The sequence below is a fragment of the Phyllobates terribilis genome, unplaced genomic scaffold (genome assembly GCF_046119375.1).
Source record: "Phyllobates terribilis strain yellow unplaced genomic scaffold, ASM4611937v1 Scaffold_12__6_contigs__length_324123572, whole genome shotgun sequence".
Classification (NCBI taxonomy): domain Eukaryota; kingdom Metazoa; phylum Chordata; class Amphibia; order Anura; family Dendrobatidae; genus Phyllobates; species Phyllobates terribilis.
In genome coordinates, this window is record NW_027362772.1 from 244532089 (window position 1) to 244550172 (window position 18084).

The following is an 18084-nucleotide window of genomic DNA, read 5'->3' on the forward strand; positions in this document are numbered from 1 at the left end:
GTATATTGACCAAATACTCATAGTGGGGTTGTAGCCTCGGGGTCCTTATTTTGAGATGCCTGACTCGTGATCTATGAAATTTTAGTTGCTAGGGAATCATGATAAAGTTTAAAGAGGAAATCACCATATGATCTCAGAACTTATTGTTGTTGCACTATTTCAACTTGTTTTTGAGTACTGTAAAGCGTATATGCCACACTGAAGCTGTAACTCTCATGCTTGTGTGCCTCCTTGGAGAAACATTATAAAAAGTTACTAAAGTTTGATGAACTCTCTCTGCAACATCTCTTCATAGTCGTCCACCCCGTTTCCATTCATCACGGCATCACATACGTATGTCGTACCATCTTCATTATTCTCAGTTCGTGTTTCTTACAGGGATCCTGTTGCAGGTTTTGCATTGAATCACTACTGCTTCCAGTTTCATCACTGGCATTTGCATTTTATTTTACATTATACTGGTTTATCATTTTGTAACCATTGTTGTTGCCAGTTGGCTGTGATATTTTTTGAATTATTATTTTTTACTGTAATTATTATCAAAGAAAATGAAAAATTGCTTCAAGAACAAAACTAATACAAGTACCATCTGCCTGGTTGTGCTTTGCGCGTGCCCGGGTATTGTACAATGCACTTATGCCCCAGGCATCGAAGAAGCTGCTTGACTGTCGGAAGTAGGACTGAATACTTAGGATAGACTCCTGGAAAAGCGCCAAAGAGGCGCTCTGGATAAGTTCAATCCTGGTATCATGATCAGACAGGTGGCTTATTTGAACTATTACAGAAGGGGATATCAATACCCCTTAAAAAATCAATAGATGTGAAACAAACTTTGAGGGAGTGTGACTTGTGGGTGCTAAAGTTTTCTAAATTATGGGTAAGGTAGAAAAGCGAGGGTAGTTTCCGGCACAACCGATTGTTGGTTGTGCCGGAAACTACCCTTGTTTTTTTCTATATCAGTTGCAATCACCAGCAGGTACGGCACCCACTGGTTTCTAATCACAACAACGTATTCATCTATGTTACTAGCGTGAAGAGCTCTAACCCTCCTCCTCTTCCCTAATTCCTTATGGGTAAGGTAGTCTATTAACCTATTGACCTGTTACTTGCTATGTGATTGATTTGACTTGTATGAGTAATGTTCGAATTATTACTGTACACGAAGGTTCATTGATACTACTTATCCTTTTCTCCCATGCGTGTATTTATTAATAGACTCACGCTTTACCACAGTTTCATCATAATGAACCCCAATGATCCAGTAGAAGGCAACCGCATTTGGAGATGATTTAAGAGGAGTCAGGTCACAATAATCCTATTAGACCTTATTGTCCTTTGTATCTAACAATATAACTACAAATAAATAGAATGTAATTATTTCATCTACGGTGCCGTTAATCATATCACATTGGGAAATAAATTGGGTTTAGCTTGAAAATTTGTTCGAGTTGTTTTGCTCTAGAAATTTTAATTTTAAAAATGTTAACAGCTTTGGGAAAAATAATACAAAAAAATGTTGCCAAAGCTTTCAAGTGATTTGGAGAAAGGAAATCAGACGACTATAACTGAATTTACCCTTGTGGGATTTTCCGATAGTCTTCAGCTCCAGTATTTATTCTTTGCTGTCTTTCTCTGCATCTTTAAGATTTCATTCCTGGCTCATATGTTTATAATACTTTTATATCGCTTTAGTCCAAATCTTCAATCTCCTATGTATTTTTTTCTTGCCATTTTCTCTTTTTTGGAAATATGTTACCTTTCAACCATAGTTCCCAAATTGTTGATCAACCTTCTTTCGCAGAAGAAAACAATCACCTTCTATGGATGTGCTGTGCAAATGTACTGTTTCCTATTACTGGGCAGTACAGAATGCTACATGTTGGCTGCCATGGCGTATGATCGATATAACGCCATATGTCATCCACTGCTATATAATATCATTATGAGGAGGACAGTTTGTGTCAGGCTGGTCATTGGCTCTTGTGTCATCGGGACAACAGTTGGCGTCCTTCAAACCATATTCGTATTTACATTACCATTTTGCGGCTCGGGTCAGATCAATCATTTTTATTGTGATATTCCGCCATTACTTAGTCTGGCCTGTAGTAATTCACACTTCAATGAAATTGCCACTTTTATAATTGCTTCCCTTCTTATTGTTGGCTCCTTTTTATTGACTATAATCTCATATACTAACATTATCTGGACAATTGTAAAGCACCATCCTACAGCAAGTAGGAGAAAAGCCTTCTCTACTTGTACCTCGCACCTCATAGTTGTTACTTTGTTTTTTGGATCTGGCACTATCATGTATTTGAGACCAAAGTCAAGATATGGCATGGATGACGGGAAGTTTTTGTCCCTCATGTATACTATTATTGTGCCTTTTTTGAACCCTTTTATATATAGTTTAAGGAATAATGATGTAAAATGTGCAGTTAGGAGGATAGTTTCTAAAAGAAAGGGCTGAGTATCTATGATTTGTTCCCAGGCTTATAACTCTTCATAAGATGCAACATCTCCATCTCCTTCCTGCTATCCTCCATTGATTCCGGCTAGAATAATTTTAGAGCTTCCCATTTTCTCTAACTGATCGCAAAGATGGACGTCCTGTTGCTCTCAATGCTTATTTTGACTTTATAACTTGGAGATTCTAGTTCTAGAGGGATCTGATTGGGATGGGAAAACTCCCCGCCATCAACCACTGCAGGGAGCGAAGTACTGCACCAATGGATCCCATTTTGAGATGACTGTTAAGGTAGATTTAAAATTGCACGACCCAAAATGTGCATTGGGGAAGGGTGGGTTATAGTTCTGGAATTATTGGGTTATGGGTGTGCTAAGGAAACCTGATACTTTGTATCCTCTGCCCTGCCCTGCCACAAAGTCGTTTTTTTGCACATCCTTTTGTGTTGTATCGCACATTTTTTATTTCTGTGTGTCAATAAAAATTTAGGTTATTTTATAATTATAGATGCTAGTCTATGACTCATTTATTTGGGTGTATAGTGGCGAGAATCCATGGCTGAATTACTATAAGTAAATTGTTCATACTAAAGAAGGAGCACTATATGACATGTGAAGTGCTCAGCTCTGATAAGAATTATGTGACACTGTTTTTTTATTAGTAATAAAATACAGATATTTTAGAAATATTGATATATTTTTTTAACACTTTGTTCTAAAATGATATATAGTATACATACTGTGTATGTGATGTTATATACAAATATGTAAAAGCATTAGACCATAAAACATTTTTTTGTTAACTTACATACACCAGAACTTACCATGGAATGGAGGGACAGCTGTCAATCACGGCCGTCCTTTAGTGAGTGATCAGATTTAGGCTAGATTCACATTCATGCTATGGTCTATGCTGAACAATATGTCATAATTGCAGTATAAATCCCAAAAAATGGGATCTAGATGGAAAGGACCATCGATGTAACCATTCACTTTAATGATGCCAACAGAGTCACTTGTTACTCTATCTGACCAACTTTGTAGCAGTGCCTGTCTTATTTTTAACAGATATAAAAGTATAGTCTACCACACTTTTTGATCTGCCTAAAAAAAGATGGACACTGCCAAAACGGAGGCCCGATGGAGTAAAAAGTAATATATAAAATGCATAAAAAATAAATAATACATAATGTAAAATAATACCAAAAATAGACATAAAGAACATGACATGGTTAAAAACTGACTACCTGAATCCTTCTAAGCTCTAAGTAGAAACAGGAAGTGTCTTTTCCCTGCATGAGTCATCATTAGAACTACAATTCTACATCACTGCAAAGTCTCTGAGAAAGCATACTTGAAAAAGGGGGCCTTCCCCCCAAATGTAGCCTAAGTCAGTGCATTTGGAACTGGCTGCTTCAGTGTCTTCTACATGTCTTGGAGTCTGGATGTAACATTGGACTCATTTGTGCCAAAAGAAAATGTTTACAATTGCCAAACAAGGATTAAGGACATTTCATCTGTATATGGTAATATACTAAATATGAAACTGTTATTGAAATTGTTCTAAAATAAATTGCATACAGTAAAAAGTTTTTTTTATAGTATATAAATACTGTTTGGAGTACATTTATTTTTTTCAATTTGCTACGTTTTATAGAGAGGAAGACTCCATGTGTTCTCATATCCTTAACTCCAATATATTACCTTTCAAAAATGTGGTTTTAAAAATATATGTGAAACTTTATAATTACCATATAATTTGAAGGCAAAATTATAGTCTGTTGTTTTCAATCAATGGGATGACAATTATGTGTGAGTGGGTGACCTGTTTTATTTAAAGAACAGGATCTGTTAAAGTGGAAGTGGATCACTGCACAATCAATGAATATTTCGGAGGACCTCAGAAGAAGAATTGTTGATGCTCAACAGGTTTGAAAAGATTGCAAAACCATCTCTATAGAGTTTATACTTAATCTACAGTCAGAGAGTTTGTGTATAAGTGGAGCAAATTAATGTGCATATTAGGACTGCAAGAAGAAAGCCATTCCCCTCCAAAAAGAACATGGCTGCTCATCTACAGTTTCATCTGCAGTTTGCAAAAGATCACTTGGAGAAACCAGAAGATAATTTGATAGAGATGAGCTGATCAATTGGCTGCGGATAGATTTTTCGTTGACTTATCTGAAATTTGCAGATCCCCGAGAATTCAATCAATCTGTGAATCAATTTACTAGGATCGCAAAAAAAAATGTCCAGTACCATTTCACACAATGCTAAAGATTGCAGTAGCCAGAGAAGTGGGGTCATAACTTCTAACAAGGCTGCATGGGCTTCCCTATAAAGTTGTGTGGAGTTATCACATCACATGGCCAAGCGGCATCATTTACTTATTTTACAGCCTAGGGATAGCAATGCAGAACTCAAACACATAGGGATAGAAAATGACCTAAATCTGATTGTGGTGTAATACCATAGCACTGAAGCAGATTTGAAATGGTAGTGGTAGTCTCAATCTGAGAATAATAATTAGAGTTGAGCCATCCCCGTAGTGTTCGGGTTCGGTTCGTCGAACACCGGTGTGTTCGCCGAACTGTTCGTCGAACACCGTCGAACACCGTTAAAACCAATGGCAGGCAAACAAAAACACATAGAAACACATAGAAAACACCTTCAGATGTGTCCAAAAGCTGACAAACTGCTCAGAAGACACAACTAACACATGGAAAAGTGACAAGTACATATAGTCATGCGAAAAGAAAAGAGGTGGAGGAGTAAAAGGAGGGGGAGACACAGATATAGGCATGTCATGCCCTTCTAAAATAAAGAAAGGCTGGAGTAAAAATCTAAAATCAGCCTACCAACACCCAGACGTCATGACAAGAAAATGAAAAAAAGAAATATCTTTAGGTAGAATGGCGGTTCCATTCAGAACACTTTCCTTACAAGACCTAGTGGTATCCCCGTTGTGAGTTGTGCCAAAAACGGAACCCAATACATTCGGACTAATCCACCATTTGTCATATCCAAGGGGCAGGTCAGTAAACGACAACATCGACGCGGAACCAAGTACAGTAGTATATGCTGTACATCCTTTGACAAGGCAATCAGGTGGATCAAGAAGTTGGGAAGGGTCACCCTAATGGCCAAAACAGACATTGATGCGGCGTTCCGGTTACTTACTACCTGTGCCTCCGAATAGTGTCCACCTATTGGGCTGCTTCTGGGAAGGAGAATACTATATAGATCGCTGTTTGCCCATGGGGTGGTCCATATCCTGCTCACTATTTGAGGCGTTTAGTTGCTTCCTCGAATGGGTTGCAATGGACGTTTGTAAGGGGGCACATATTATCCATTACCTCGACAACTTCTTATGCCTGGGCCCAAAAGATTCGCCACAGTGTGAATACTCGCGGTAGTCCACCTGTGAGAAGGAGAGAGCTGGAGGGAGAGCGGCCACCACAGAGTCGAGGGGTTAGATGGAGAACGGAAGAAGGAAAGAGGGAGAGGGAGGTAAGGGAGCACAGTGGAAGGCCAACCTGAGCTCCCCACCTTCCTGCTGGGCGGGGAACAGCCCTGGGAAGAAAAGCCGCTTGCACATCCCTTTGAGGTTACGGGCGCGAGCGGGCAGAGGGACTACGCTGGAGTGCGAAGCCGACACGGCCAGTCCGTTCCTGCCCGTGCGACCTCTGTGTCGCCGGGTTTGTGCCAGAGCCGCGGTGGACCCTGACGGCCAGCACCCCTCTCCCAATACTGGTGCCTGTCCGCTGGTGGGTCGAGCCCCCCCGCGGTGGGGGGGGGGGGTAACATCTGCAGAAGAAAGACCATCTTCCAGCCAAACTAAGATGTCTACTTCTTTTCGTGGACAATGTGATACGATCCCTTTCTTATTGACACGCCCATCGCTACAAATTCCAGATGAGGCACAAAAACAGCAGGTGCTTCAACGGATATCAAGTGTTCCTTCAAGAGGGCTCTCCTCCACCTCAACTTCAACATCACAAATACTCCAGTCCTCAGAGGTGTCACCCCAATCGCACTTGCTTCCTCACAGCTCCCAAGTCTCCAGCTGCCTATCTGAGTATGGGGTAACACAGATGGTTGAGTCTGCACAGCTGTTTACTCATACTATAGCCTGGGAAATGGAGGTCTGCTCCAGAGCTTCTGTTAATCCAGACGAGGAAATGATCTGCACTGATGCCCAGAATCTTTATGAGTCGGATCCAGGACCAGATGAAGAAGGTTCTGAGCATAATGTAGATCCTCGTTCCCAAACTGTAACTCCTGTTAGTGGAGACAATGATGAAGATGATGATGAGACTCAAATACCTGATTGGAGCGACAACTTGACTTTTCGGTCAGGGCAGGAAGAGGTTGGCTCTGAGGATGACGGGTGTGAGAACACACAGGGTGATGATGACGAGGTTGGAGATCCAACTTGCTGTCAACCCACAGTCAGCCAGTCGATGAGGTCAGCAGAGGAGGTGGAGGAGGATGCTATTGACGACAAGGTTAGGTTGCGCCTTCCTGGACAGAGACGGAGTACTGGAAGCACGTCAACAACTGCATCCTCAACCACAACTCTGCCTCTGACCACAAGTCGTGGTGGCTCTTCAGGTCGCATGGGCTCTAAGCCTTGCTTAGCCTGGGCATTTTTTCAGATCGATAAGGATGACCCAACTCGTGTTATCTGTAATATTTGTCACCAAAAGCTAAGTAGAGGCCAAAAAATCCATAGTTTGAGTACTTCATGCATGAACCGTCACATGGATATGAAGCATAAGTTGCAGTGGGAAGCTCACTGTGCTACAATGCGGCCTAGCGGGCCTTGCCAACCACCGTCTACCCCATCTTGTGCATCCGCGGCCTCTTCATCCTCTGTGACTGGGGGGACAGCAGTCACACATGTTTTTGGACGCAGACCTGCCACCTCTTTACCCGCAACAGCCAGTGTGATTGTCAGGTCATCATTTCATTTGGAAGTGGAAACACCAGCTGGTTTTGAGCACTTTCCGACATCGAGAGCACCACCTTTGGATCAAGGCAACCTAACTTGAATTTCACCATCTGCAAGCTGTTGGCTACAGAAATGCTGCTTTTCCGCCTGGTGGACACACAGGATTTTCCAGACCTTATGTCCGTCGCAGTGCCCCAGTACCAGATGCCCAGTCGGCACTACTTCTCAAAGAAAGGTGTGCCTGCGCTACACCAGCATGTCGCACACAACATCACCGCTTCTTTGAGAAACTCTGTGTGTGACAGGGTGCATTTCACCACAGACACTTGGACGAGTAGGCATGGACAGGGGCGTTACATGTCGCTGACTGGGCACTGGGTAACTATGGTGACAGCAGGACAAGAGGCTGCTGTCCAAGTCTTGCCGTCCCCACCAGTTGTGCGTCAATCCTCTTTATCTCGAAGTTCCTCCACTGCTTCTGCCTCCTCAACCTTCTCTCGGTCCTCCACCTGCACCCAAAGCCTGTCTGGTAATGCCACCCGCTTTCTAACTGCGTAGAAGGAATCCTGCACACCTCCTTACTATGCTGGCAGCAGGGCTCAACGGTATCAGGCGGTGTTTACTTTGAAATGTCTGGGAAATGAGAGTCACACAGCTGAGGAGTTGTGGTCAGCTCTGGAGACCCAGTTTCATGAATGGTTGTCTCCACTGGACCTGCAACCAGGGAAGGCCGTGTGCGGCAATGCTGCAAACCTGGGTGCGGCCCTTCGCCGGGGCAATGTCACACACGTGCCTTGTGTGGCTCACGTGTTGAACCTGGTTGTCCAGCAATTTTTAGACCACTATCCCGGAATAGATGGCTTTCTGCAGAGGGCACGGTCGCTGTGTGCTCACTTCTGCCGTTCGCATCCCGCAGCTCAACGACTTACATCTCTACAGAAGTCGTTGGGCCGGCCAGTTCACCGGCTGAAATGCGATGTGCCGACACGGTGGAATTCAACTCTGCACATGTTGCAGCGACTGTGGCAGCACCGACGAGCCCTGGTGCAATACGTTCTGACGTATAGCCTGGGCCAACGAGATCCAGAGGTGGGGCAAATCACGCTGCAGGAGTGGTCTCAAATCAGGGACCTATGCACCCTTCTGCACAGTTTTGAAATGGCGACGAAGATGTTTAGTGCTGTCGATGCCATTATCAGCATGACTATTCCGGTGATTTACATGCTGGAGCACACGTTAAACAGAATTCGGAGTCAGGTGGTGGGACAAGAGGAGGTGGAGGAAGTAGAGGAAGAGTTGTATGCGGAAAGGATAACATCTCCAAGGTCCAGACGGTCGGCAGCACCAAGGCGGGAGAGGGATTAACCAGGGTGCATGGTAGCAGCCAAACTGTTGAGGAAGGTGCAGGAACCGAGGAAGAAGTGGAGGACGAATTGACGATGGGCATGGAAGACTCATCAGATGAGGGAGACCTTGATCACATTTCTGTTGTGCGAGGTTGGGGGGAGAGGGCAGAGGAAGGAAGCATGATTCTTATCTCGCTACCAACACAACAAGGACTTGGTCCTCCTGGATGCGCAAGACACATGAGTGCCTTCTTGCTGCACTAACTGCAACATGACCCTCGGATTGCCAGAATTCAAAGTAATCCCAACTACTGGGCTGCCACACTCTTAGATCCCCGGTACAAAAGTAAATTTGCAGAAATAATTCCTGCCATAGAAAGGGATTCACGCATGCAGGAGTATCAGCAGAGGCTATTGCAGAATCTTGCATGTGCTTTTCCACAAAACACCAGTGGTGCACGTAGTGAATCTCACAGTTCTAACTTGCCAACCGTGGGACTGTCGAGTCTTCATCACTCAAACCTTAACAGTAACACAGTATCTGCTGGTAACAGCAATTTTGTGGAATCGTTTCACCACTTTTTTAGACCATCATTTGCAAGGCCACAGGAGACAAGAAGTCTGACACATAGTCAACGCCTAGAGAGGATGGTACAGGAGTATCTCCAAGTGAACATCGAAGCCATGACTGTGTGACTGGACCCTTGCTCATTTTGGGCTTCTAATCTGGAAAAATGTCCGGAGCTCGCCACTCACACCTTGGAGATCCTGTCATGCCCTGCAGCCAGCTTTCTCTCTGAACGTGTGTTCAGCGCTGCTGGTGGTGTGCTGATGATAAGCGCATGCGGCTGTCCACTGAGAATGTAGACAGACTCATCTTCATAAAGATGAACAAATCATGGATCCGCAAGGACTTTTCTACCCCTGTGTTATCCTGGGGAGACTAAAAGCTTGAGGATTTGGTAAAATCACCTCACCATCCATTTTAAGCAACTCTGGGGCAATTGATGCCACTTAAGTTGTGTCTGTGCCACAATTTTTGGAAAAAATGGAGACTCTTTTTGGAGTCCCCTTTCTGTGTTTTATGTGACGTTGGCATCATCAATTCCAGGTGGGTTAGGTCGTTCCCCCCTCCCTTTTAACCGTAAGAAACTACATACACTATGGCTTGGGGTAACACAGATGGTTGAGTCTGAAGAGCTGTTTACTCAGAGGTCTGCTCCAAAGCTTCAGTGTCTGCTAGTCAGCGTAGTAGCCCAGCTCTGAAGCAAGCTACACCGCCTCTGTATGTAATAAGAATTTTTAACTGCATCTAGCCTAGGCAGACTGTGGGGACCCCCAACCAAACCCAGACGCTCAGCCCCCCTACCGCCCCCCATTTCTTGACAATACAATAATGTAACTCTTACAACTGGATGGGTGAGGATAGGTCACAGCTTTATTAACTCTTTATACTCATTCCATTAGAAAGGCATTTTATTTCTAAAATAATTCAGCTTGTTGCAGCATGCCCTGTGTCTCCACACCGGCAAGTTGGCCAACAAGTGTAACTCTCCAACATGTCCTTTCTATTTCCAGGCCACGGAGGATCCTGCGTACTCGTATGCAGGACTCTGACCCCCATCCATCACTCTTAACGCTTGTTCCACTCCGTCCTGGAGTCCTGACAGGAATATGTCCAGCCCAATATCCATTAAGTGAACACCGTCGGGCCGTATGAGGCCCGCTTTATCTCCTTCCAGTTGTCGGTGTTTTATCACTACACCGCCTTTGTCTCTTCTAAATTTTGCCATCCAAATATTTATTACCCGCCTTGTCTGTTCGATGGCCGTGATGTCTCGCGCACCTTGCCATACCGCTATCGGCACAATCTCTGACCATACTATAGTTAGTTTTGTGAAAAATTCTCTGAAGCGCTCAGTGTCTAGTTTCATTATTGCCATTAGTTATACGCTTTTGTGATGACCTAGGTCGTTTCTCCCGGCCTGTATAACTAAGATGACCGGACCTCTTGCCTCTCTCCCTACCTTGATTACCTCCATTAGTACCTTTGGCCATTGCAGGCCTCTAATACCTCTCCAGTTGAAATATGTGCTATGAAACTCTAATTTCCTCCCGCCTGGGCGGACTTTCGCCCTTTTTTCTGCCCAATATATATACGAGTGGCCTATCACCCACACTGTTGGCTTAGCGTCACCTGTAAAAGAAACAAACCACGTTAGGATAACAAGTCCGGTCTTATGTATCTTGCCAAACACGTGGATCGCCTTCTCCCTATCCTCTGAACTTCCGGTTCTGACAGTCCTCCTCTTGCTGCTTCCGTGGCCGCGCCTATGCGGATTGAGTGTGTCCCGTAATCTTTGGGGTGGTTCCCTGCCGATGTTAGGCATTTATTAAATATAGCTTGGAACTGGTATCTTGATAATGGCGTTCCATCAATGTGAGATAGGAAGAAATTACTTTGTGATCTGATGGTTATATATGTTTTTACTATTGTTACCCGACTCAGTGTACCGTTTGTGGGTTGTAGAAGTACCCAAGTGCCCCTGCCCGCTGGAACCGTTTTCGATTTGTGTATGCGTAGACGTATTGCATTATTGGCTATGACTACGTCCTGGTGTAATAAGCCTCCACTGGTGGTAATTTTGGATTGAGGGACTAATTCACTTATGCATAGCGCCCCGAAGAAGGTGATTGCAAATCCAGTAGACAGTAGTGTTGCTTCAAATTGTGAGTGTCATGTTAATGGTGTTAGGGATATGATGTGAGAAATCAGTTTTAGTGACACGGGACGGGACGTCTACACTCCTGACTTGGCTGACCCCTTTTCCACCCTTTTATGGATTGTCTGATGATGAATCTCTTTGTCACATCTCCCCAATTCAGTAGTTGGAAGTGAAATGCTACTCCGGTCAGACACCGCTGCGCTGACGCCCCTGATATGCCCCTCATCATTAGCTGGTGGAGAAATTCTATGGTGACTTGTAATCTGGCTTGTTCACATTGGTCAACCCGTCTGCCTGCTACTAGTCGTGTCCACTCTTCCCATGCCTTACCGTATGCTTGCCACGTCGACGGGGCAACCGACGCTCTGATTAATGGCATCAACTATTCGCCACTAGATCCCATATGGAGGGTGGGCAACTGCTGTCAGATGGGTGGGCGTTGGGGAGGAGCTCTGTGAAAATTTGGCAATTGAATTGTGATAAAGCGTTAGCAACAGCGTTAGACCCCTCAGCATCGTGACTAGCGCAGACCCATACATTGTGTTTTAGGCACAGAAATGCTAGCCGGCGTAGTAGACCTAGCACTGGGAGAGACGATGATGCCATCTTATTAATGCAGTGCGCTACGCTGGTGTTTTTTGTTATTAAGCGTATATTTTTGTTAGCCAGGCGCGCGCCCCATATTTCTATTGCTACCACTATTGGGAAGAGTTCCAGGAGTGTCTGTTTTTTTGTCAGCGCTTGTTCTGCCCAATACCGAGGCCATAAGCTTGGGCACCATTGGTTATTTAGTATCGCTGCATATCCGTACAGATGGGCTACTCCAATGAGTAATAGAGACTGCTACAGGCCCAAAAGGTTTTACTTGGCTTGATGCAGTAAAAAATTGTTATTAAATACAAAGGTGGTGTAGCTTGGTACAGATGGGCTACTACAATGAGTAACAGACACTGCTACAGGCCCAAAAGGTTTTACTTGACTAGATGCAGTAAAAAATTGTTATTAAATACAAAGGTGGTGTAGCTTGGTACAGATGGGCTACTACAATGACTAACAGACACTGCTACAGGCCCAAAATATTTACTGGGCTAGGTGCCGTAAAAAATTGGTATTAGATACACAGGTGGTGTAGCTTGCAACACAGCTAGGCTACTCCACTGACTAACACAAGGATTGGCTTAGCTAGATTTAGCCAAATGCTATGAAAAACACTTGCACAGCACTGGCACAGACCTGCCTGGCAAAAAGTGCTAGGAACTGCTGTAACCTAGCCCTCAAAAGGGCTGCAATTCCAACTAGTCCCTACTCCCTAAACCTATCTGTCTATTTAAGAGCAAATTCGCTTGCAATTCACAGTTACAAAGTATAGCGCCCACAGCAGCAGCGTTGCCGTCTAACACTCAGCTGCAGCAGTGAGAAAATGGTGGCGACGGGGAAAATGGCTCCGTCTTATAGGGCAAGAACATGTGACATACACTGCCAATGACACATGCCCTTGCTTGTGTGAAAAAAAAGCACTTCGCTGCGTGTGTGTGCTGCTGATAGGCTGACAGACTGCACCTCCCCACTGTAAATGCGGGAAAGAAAAAAAAATTTGAGATCGGCATTATTTCTGCAGAGATCCATCCCCTGCCCCTCCCCCCGCCCACTCTACACTGAAACTGTCTATTAACATTGATTAACAGTATTACTGTGAAAAAATCCAGTTACGATTTTGGTGCACGAACAGTTATCGAACATAACCTCGAACAGCCGGATTTTTTGCAAATCGTTCGGGTACGTCGAACGGCTCGAACACCGCCCAAAACAGCTCGAATTTGAGATTGGCGAACAGTTCGAGTCGAACACCGCTCATCTTTAATAATAATGCAAAGATTCAAGTGATTTGGGGAGGTGCTGGACCTGAAGAGTCAGTGTTACTGTGAATTAATTGATCTGTGATATATAGCAGTAACAGAACCTTATTAAAAACATTTTTTTTATTTTTCACACTGTAAACACGGAGGGCAGTTTCATATTTAAGATATCCATTATATTTACATGGCTTTATTAGTTATCATTCCAGTCATATGGGTTGTATGCCAGTGCCAGATTCTAACCAAGGAAACAGGTTCTGACACAATGTGCATATTTTGAAATGTTTTTATTTGTCCTGTCTAGATTTTTGTGTATGCTATTTAATAAAGATTCATATTGTCAAAATTTAGGAAGTGCAACTGATCATTTGTATCTTTAATCTTTTAAAAAAAATACCTACAGGAGCTTATATGACATTCCATTCTAAATCTATAAGCATTAACATGGAGTTGGTCCCCACTTTGAAGCTATAACAGCTTCCGGTCTTTTGGGAAGGATTTCTACAAAATTTTTGAGGTGTCTCTTTGTGAGGACAGGCACTGATGTTGGAGGAGAGGCGGGGCTCCCAATTCTCTTTTTAGTTCATCCCAAAAGTGTTGAATGGGGTTGAAGCCAGAGTCTTGTTCTTCTACAAAAAAACATGTTTTTATATATTTTGCTTTGTGCACTTGGGCACAGTCATGGAAAACAGAAAATGAAAAAATAATAGTATGCAGCCAATGACGCGCCCCCTGGGCCATGTGTGTAGGGGAATACCCGGAGCCGAGTCTCGGTGTAACGCTGGGGGTTGTAGTCTCCGTGGCGGCGACCCGGTCGCGTGGCTCAGGGTGGTCAAACCAGTGGCGGATCTGTTTATTTGGGTCTTGTAATCCTTAAATGTCCGACTACGCCACCCGTGGATTGCGGTCATTGAGAACCGCCGCTGCAGGGCAGACCACTGAGGCTGATGTTGTGTGCGCAGCAGAGGGTAATATAACTCCCCATGGGAGGAGTATAGCCTCAGGGCAGTGAGTGCAGATGGTGGGGGTGATGGTGCGCGGGAGCAGCAGTAATGACTCAGAGTCCAGTGATGCAGTCCAGGGTCTTTACTCACAGTTTTACACTCCAAGCCACTTCTGCAGATGATGGCTGCCCACATCGTGCTGTGCTCACCAGGTGAGGGGCTCGGCCAACCCCCAGGTACCTTTGGGATGCTTTTCAGGACCCCCTTCGTGTGTCCTTTCTCTGGTTTGTCGTACCCCACAAGTGACCACGTTTCTGTCCAGCTGCCTCGGGCCTTGGCGGGCAAACGTATGTTCCGTTTCCCTGGGTCCTATGTGGTGCCTTCCTAACGGGTGTAGTGAGGGGCCGTCCATGTACAATGCCACGGCCTCCGGTTACTAGCTGAGGGTAGTTGTTCTCCTCCACTAGATGAGGGATCCGGTTCCCTTTTCTTGGCCTGACCCCCCTACTCTGGTTGCGGCGGGTGTGCGGTGGCGGCTGGCCGGTCCGCACCCCTGGGGTCCCTTCAGTCTTCTCCTAGAGCTTCCTCCATTCTTCTCCCTTCCTTCGTTCTCCTCCAGGCCCAGGCCTTAAGACTTGGCCTGCCTGTGGAGCAGAGCCCATGCTGATCCTCTGCTCCCAGCCTCCTTCTCTCTCTGCTCTCTCTCTTCTTCTCCTTGACTCAACTCTGATCTAAAATGGTGCCCACCATATATACTCCTCTATACAGTGCACCCTGGATCTACTCTCCCCACCCACACACTGCCGGGTTCCCCCTTTCTAGGTGTTCCCTCCCCCCACTCCAGCCAGGGACAGGGACAGTTGTGCTCACTCTTGGGAGCATTGTTGCCCTGTCCCCCGGAAATATGGTGTAGTGCATGTGGGTGTTAGGGTCCTGAGCCACACTCCATCCTTACCTGGAAGTGAGATATCACATCTCTGGGTGAGATGCAATACCTCTGTAGCGACCGAACCCTCGGGGCGCTACACCAACTCACACAAAATGCTTTTTATCAAATAGGAACGCAGAAATCTGTTCTGACCAAACATGACTATCCAGGTGAAAAAAGGTGCTGCTGGCTCCTGATATAATACTTGTCTTTATGACAGAGTTAAAAATAAGAACTATATACTGTATAGATTCCAAAAATATAGCCATGTAGAGCAGCTCTGCCTTTCTGACGCACTCCAGCTCAGATAAAGGATGCCAGAGTGGGTCTGAAATTCATAGGTGCTATGCATGGCTATATTTTTGGGATCCATTTGTAATCCTTATTTGTGACTCTCTAATAAAGGCCACAGCCCCACTATCAGTATTTGGTCAGTATTTTTTCTCAGGAGGGGGATACAAAACCAGGAGTGGGTGATAAATGCAGAATTGGTGACTTGTTTCCATTATACCTTTTCTCTGATTGTTCCTCACCTGGTTTTGGCTCCCACTCCTGAGAAAAAATACTGACCGAATACTGACCAAATACTGATAGTGGGGCCGTGGCCAAAGATAAGAATTCTATCAGTAGCTTGAAGCGCCTTTTTTCACTTGGAAACAGAAAAATACGTTCCCAAAACTATTGCCACAAAGTTAGAAGCACCAATTAACCAAAATGTCTTGGTGTGCTAAATTATTAAAGGGGTTGCCCACGATTAGGACAACACCTTCTTAAACTAAATGTTTGGCCCAGATAAAAATAAAAACAAACTATACTCACCTCCTGTACTGGCTCCGTTCCAGCGGTGTCGGCACTTGCAGTCACGGGGTTATAATCCGGTGGAATGACATGTAATGCCTGGCACCTAATCAGCGCTGGCATCACTGTCCCCGTGTTTGGACAAGCTGAACATGAAGAGGAATTAAGGATCAGTTACAGCCCTGGCTTCCTCTACATGTTCAGTTTGTCTGAAGGCGGGGACAGTAATGCCAGCACTGATTGGGTGCCAGGCATCACGGGTCATTCCACCACATCACAGCCCTGGGACTGCGATTGCTGACACCGCTTGAACGGAGTCAGCACAGGAGGGGAGTATATTTTTTTTTAAATTTTATCAGGGCAGAATATTTAGTTTAAGAAGGGGTTGTCCTAGTAGTCGACAACCCCTTTAATGTTTTCCCTTATTGGAAATATGGGATCAAAGCCAACCTTGAAATACGACCCCATAACATCATCCCTTCTCCACCAAACAGTACAGCGAGTACAATGCAGTCAGATGGGTAATGTTCTTCGGTCATTCATCACATCCAGACTCGTCCATCAGATGCTAGATAGAGAAGTGTGATCAGTCACTGCACAGAGCACGTTTCTACTGCACCAGAGTCCAGTGACAGCATGATGTACACCACTCTGTACAATGATTCTTTTTGTACTTGGTGATGTAAGATTTGCTTAAATCTGCTCAACTATGAACATCCCAGTGCACAGTTTTTGTGCTGATGTTAATACCAAATGAGGTTTGGACTCTGCAGTTATGGAGTTAGAAGAGCATTGGTGACTTTTCTGCCCTCTGATCCTCAGCACGCGGTAATTTTACATGATCTCCACTTCATGGTTGTGTAAACAACCAGTCACGGGATGCAACACGCAGACAAGGACAAGCCGGAAGTAACCAGCTTAAAGAGGTGTTCCCATCTCCAGGATCCTATCCCAATATGTAGTAGGTGTAATAATAATAATATTAGCAAATACCTCCAATTATAAATGTAGTATAGCTTTTCTGATTCGCTATGTCTCTTTCCTCATGTGCAGGCATTGCAGGACCTCAGGTATCCATGGTTACGACCACTAGCAACTAGCTAACTAGCTGTCACTTTATCAGTGGTCATAACCATTGATACCTAAGGTCCTGCAATGCCTGCACATGAGGAGAGAGACATGGCGATTCAGAAAAACTATACTACATTTCTAATTGGAGGTATATGTTAATATTATTAATGTTAATGTTACACCTACTACATATTGGGATAGGATCTTGGAGATGGGAATACATCTTTAACTATTTATTTCCCTAAAGAGAAATAGGGAGGGGTGGTTCCAACAGAAAGAATATAGTATTAAAACAGAATATTTACAGTATACAATATACAATACACAATGTTGTTATCAAGCACACTATAACTCTTATATCAAGTTCTCTATGCTATCTGACTAATCTCCTATGAGAGCAGTGTTCACAATCATAAAGGGTGTCAATACAATGTTCGCCCTTTTTGTACAGGCCCTATAGGGGGTATCCGTTTTTTCCCGCTAGGCCGCAAGTCCTTCTGACAAAGACAAGCAATGTTCTCTGGACCTTTCTCATACTGACCGGTTCCCATCCAGTCTGTTGCACTACTCCAGACATAAACTTGTACTGTATTTCAGTGCTGGAAGTAACAGCATGGCTCACTCGCACCTCCAGTTAACTGCTGCAGATTTCAACTTCTGGATTGGGGTCCTTACCTGGTCTTCGGTGCTTGACCTGCGATGGTTATCTATTGGGCTTTGATGAACGAGGGCTGGGCCCTGGGTCTTGACTAGCGCAGGTTCGTTCACGGATCTAGACTGGCGCAGGTCTGGGCCTAAGATCTTGACTGGTGTGGTCTGGTCCATGGATCTTGACTGGCATCGTATGGACCCCACTCGCGGGCACACAACAACCTGCTAATTCAGGTCTCCTGGCACTTTCAGGTGTCTTGGTCTCGGCGTCCCCCTTAGCACACGTCCTGCCCATCCCACTGGTTGGCGCCAAATACTTTCCCGCCTTGCTACTCTAGTCTCTT

General features: G+C 44.7%; 1 protein-coding gene across 1 annotated transcript; it reads left to right on the plus strand.

The window, feature by feature from the left end:
- Window positions 1-1513: 1513 nt before the first annotated feature.
- LOC141171545 (olfactory receptor 10AG1-like) lies at window positions 1514-2470 on the plus strand (the record flags this gene model as incomplete). The annotated part of the gene is made up of 1 exon (XM_073655227.1): window positions 1514-2470. A coding segment is annotated over one exon (957 nt), but the record flags the coding sequence as incomplete, so codon positions are not given.
- Window positions 2471-18084: the final 15614 nt, after the last annotated feature.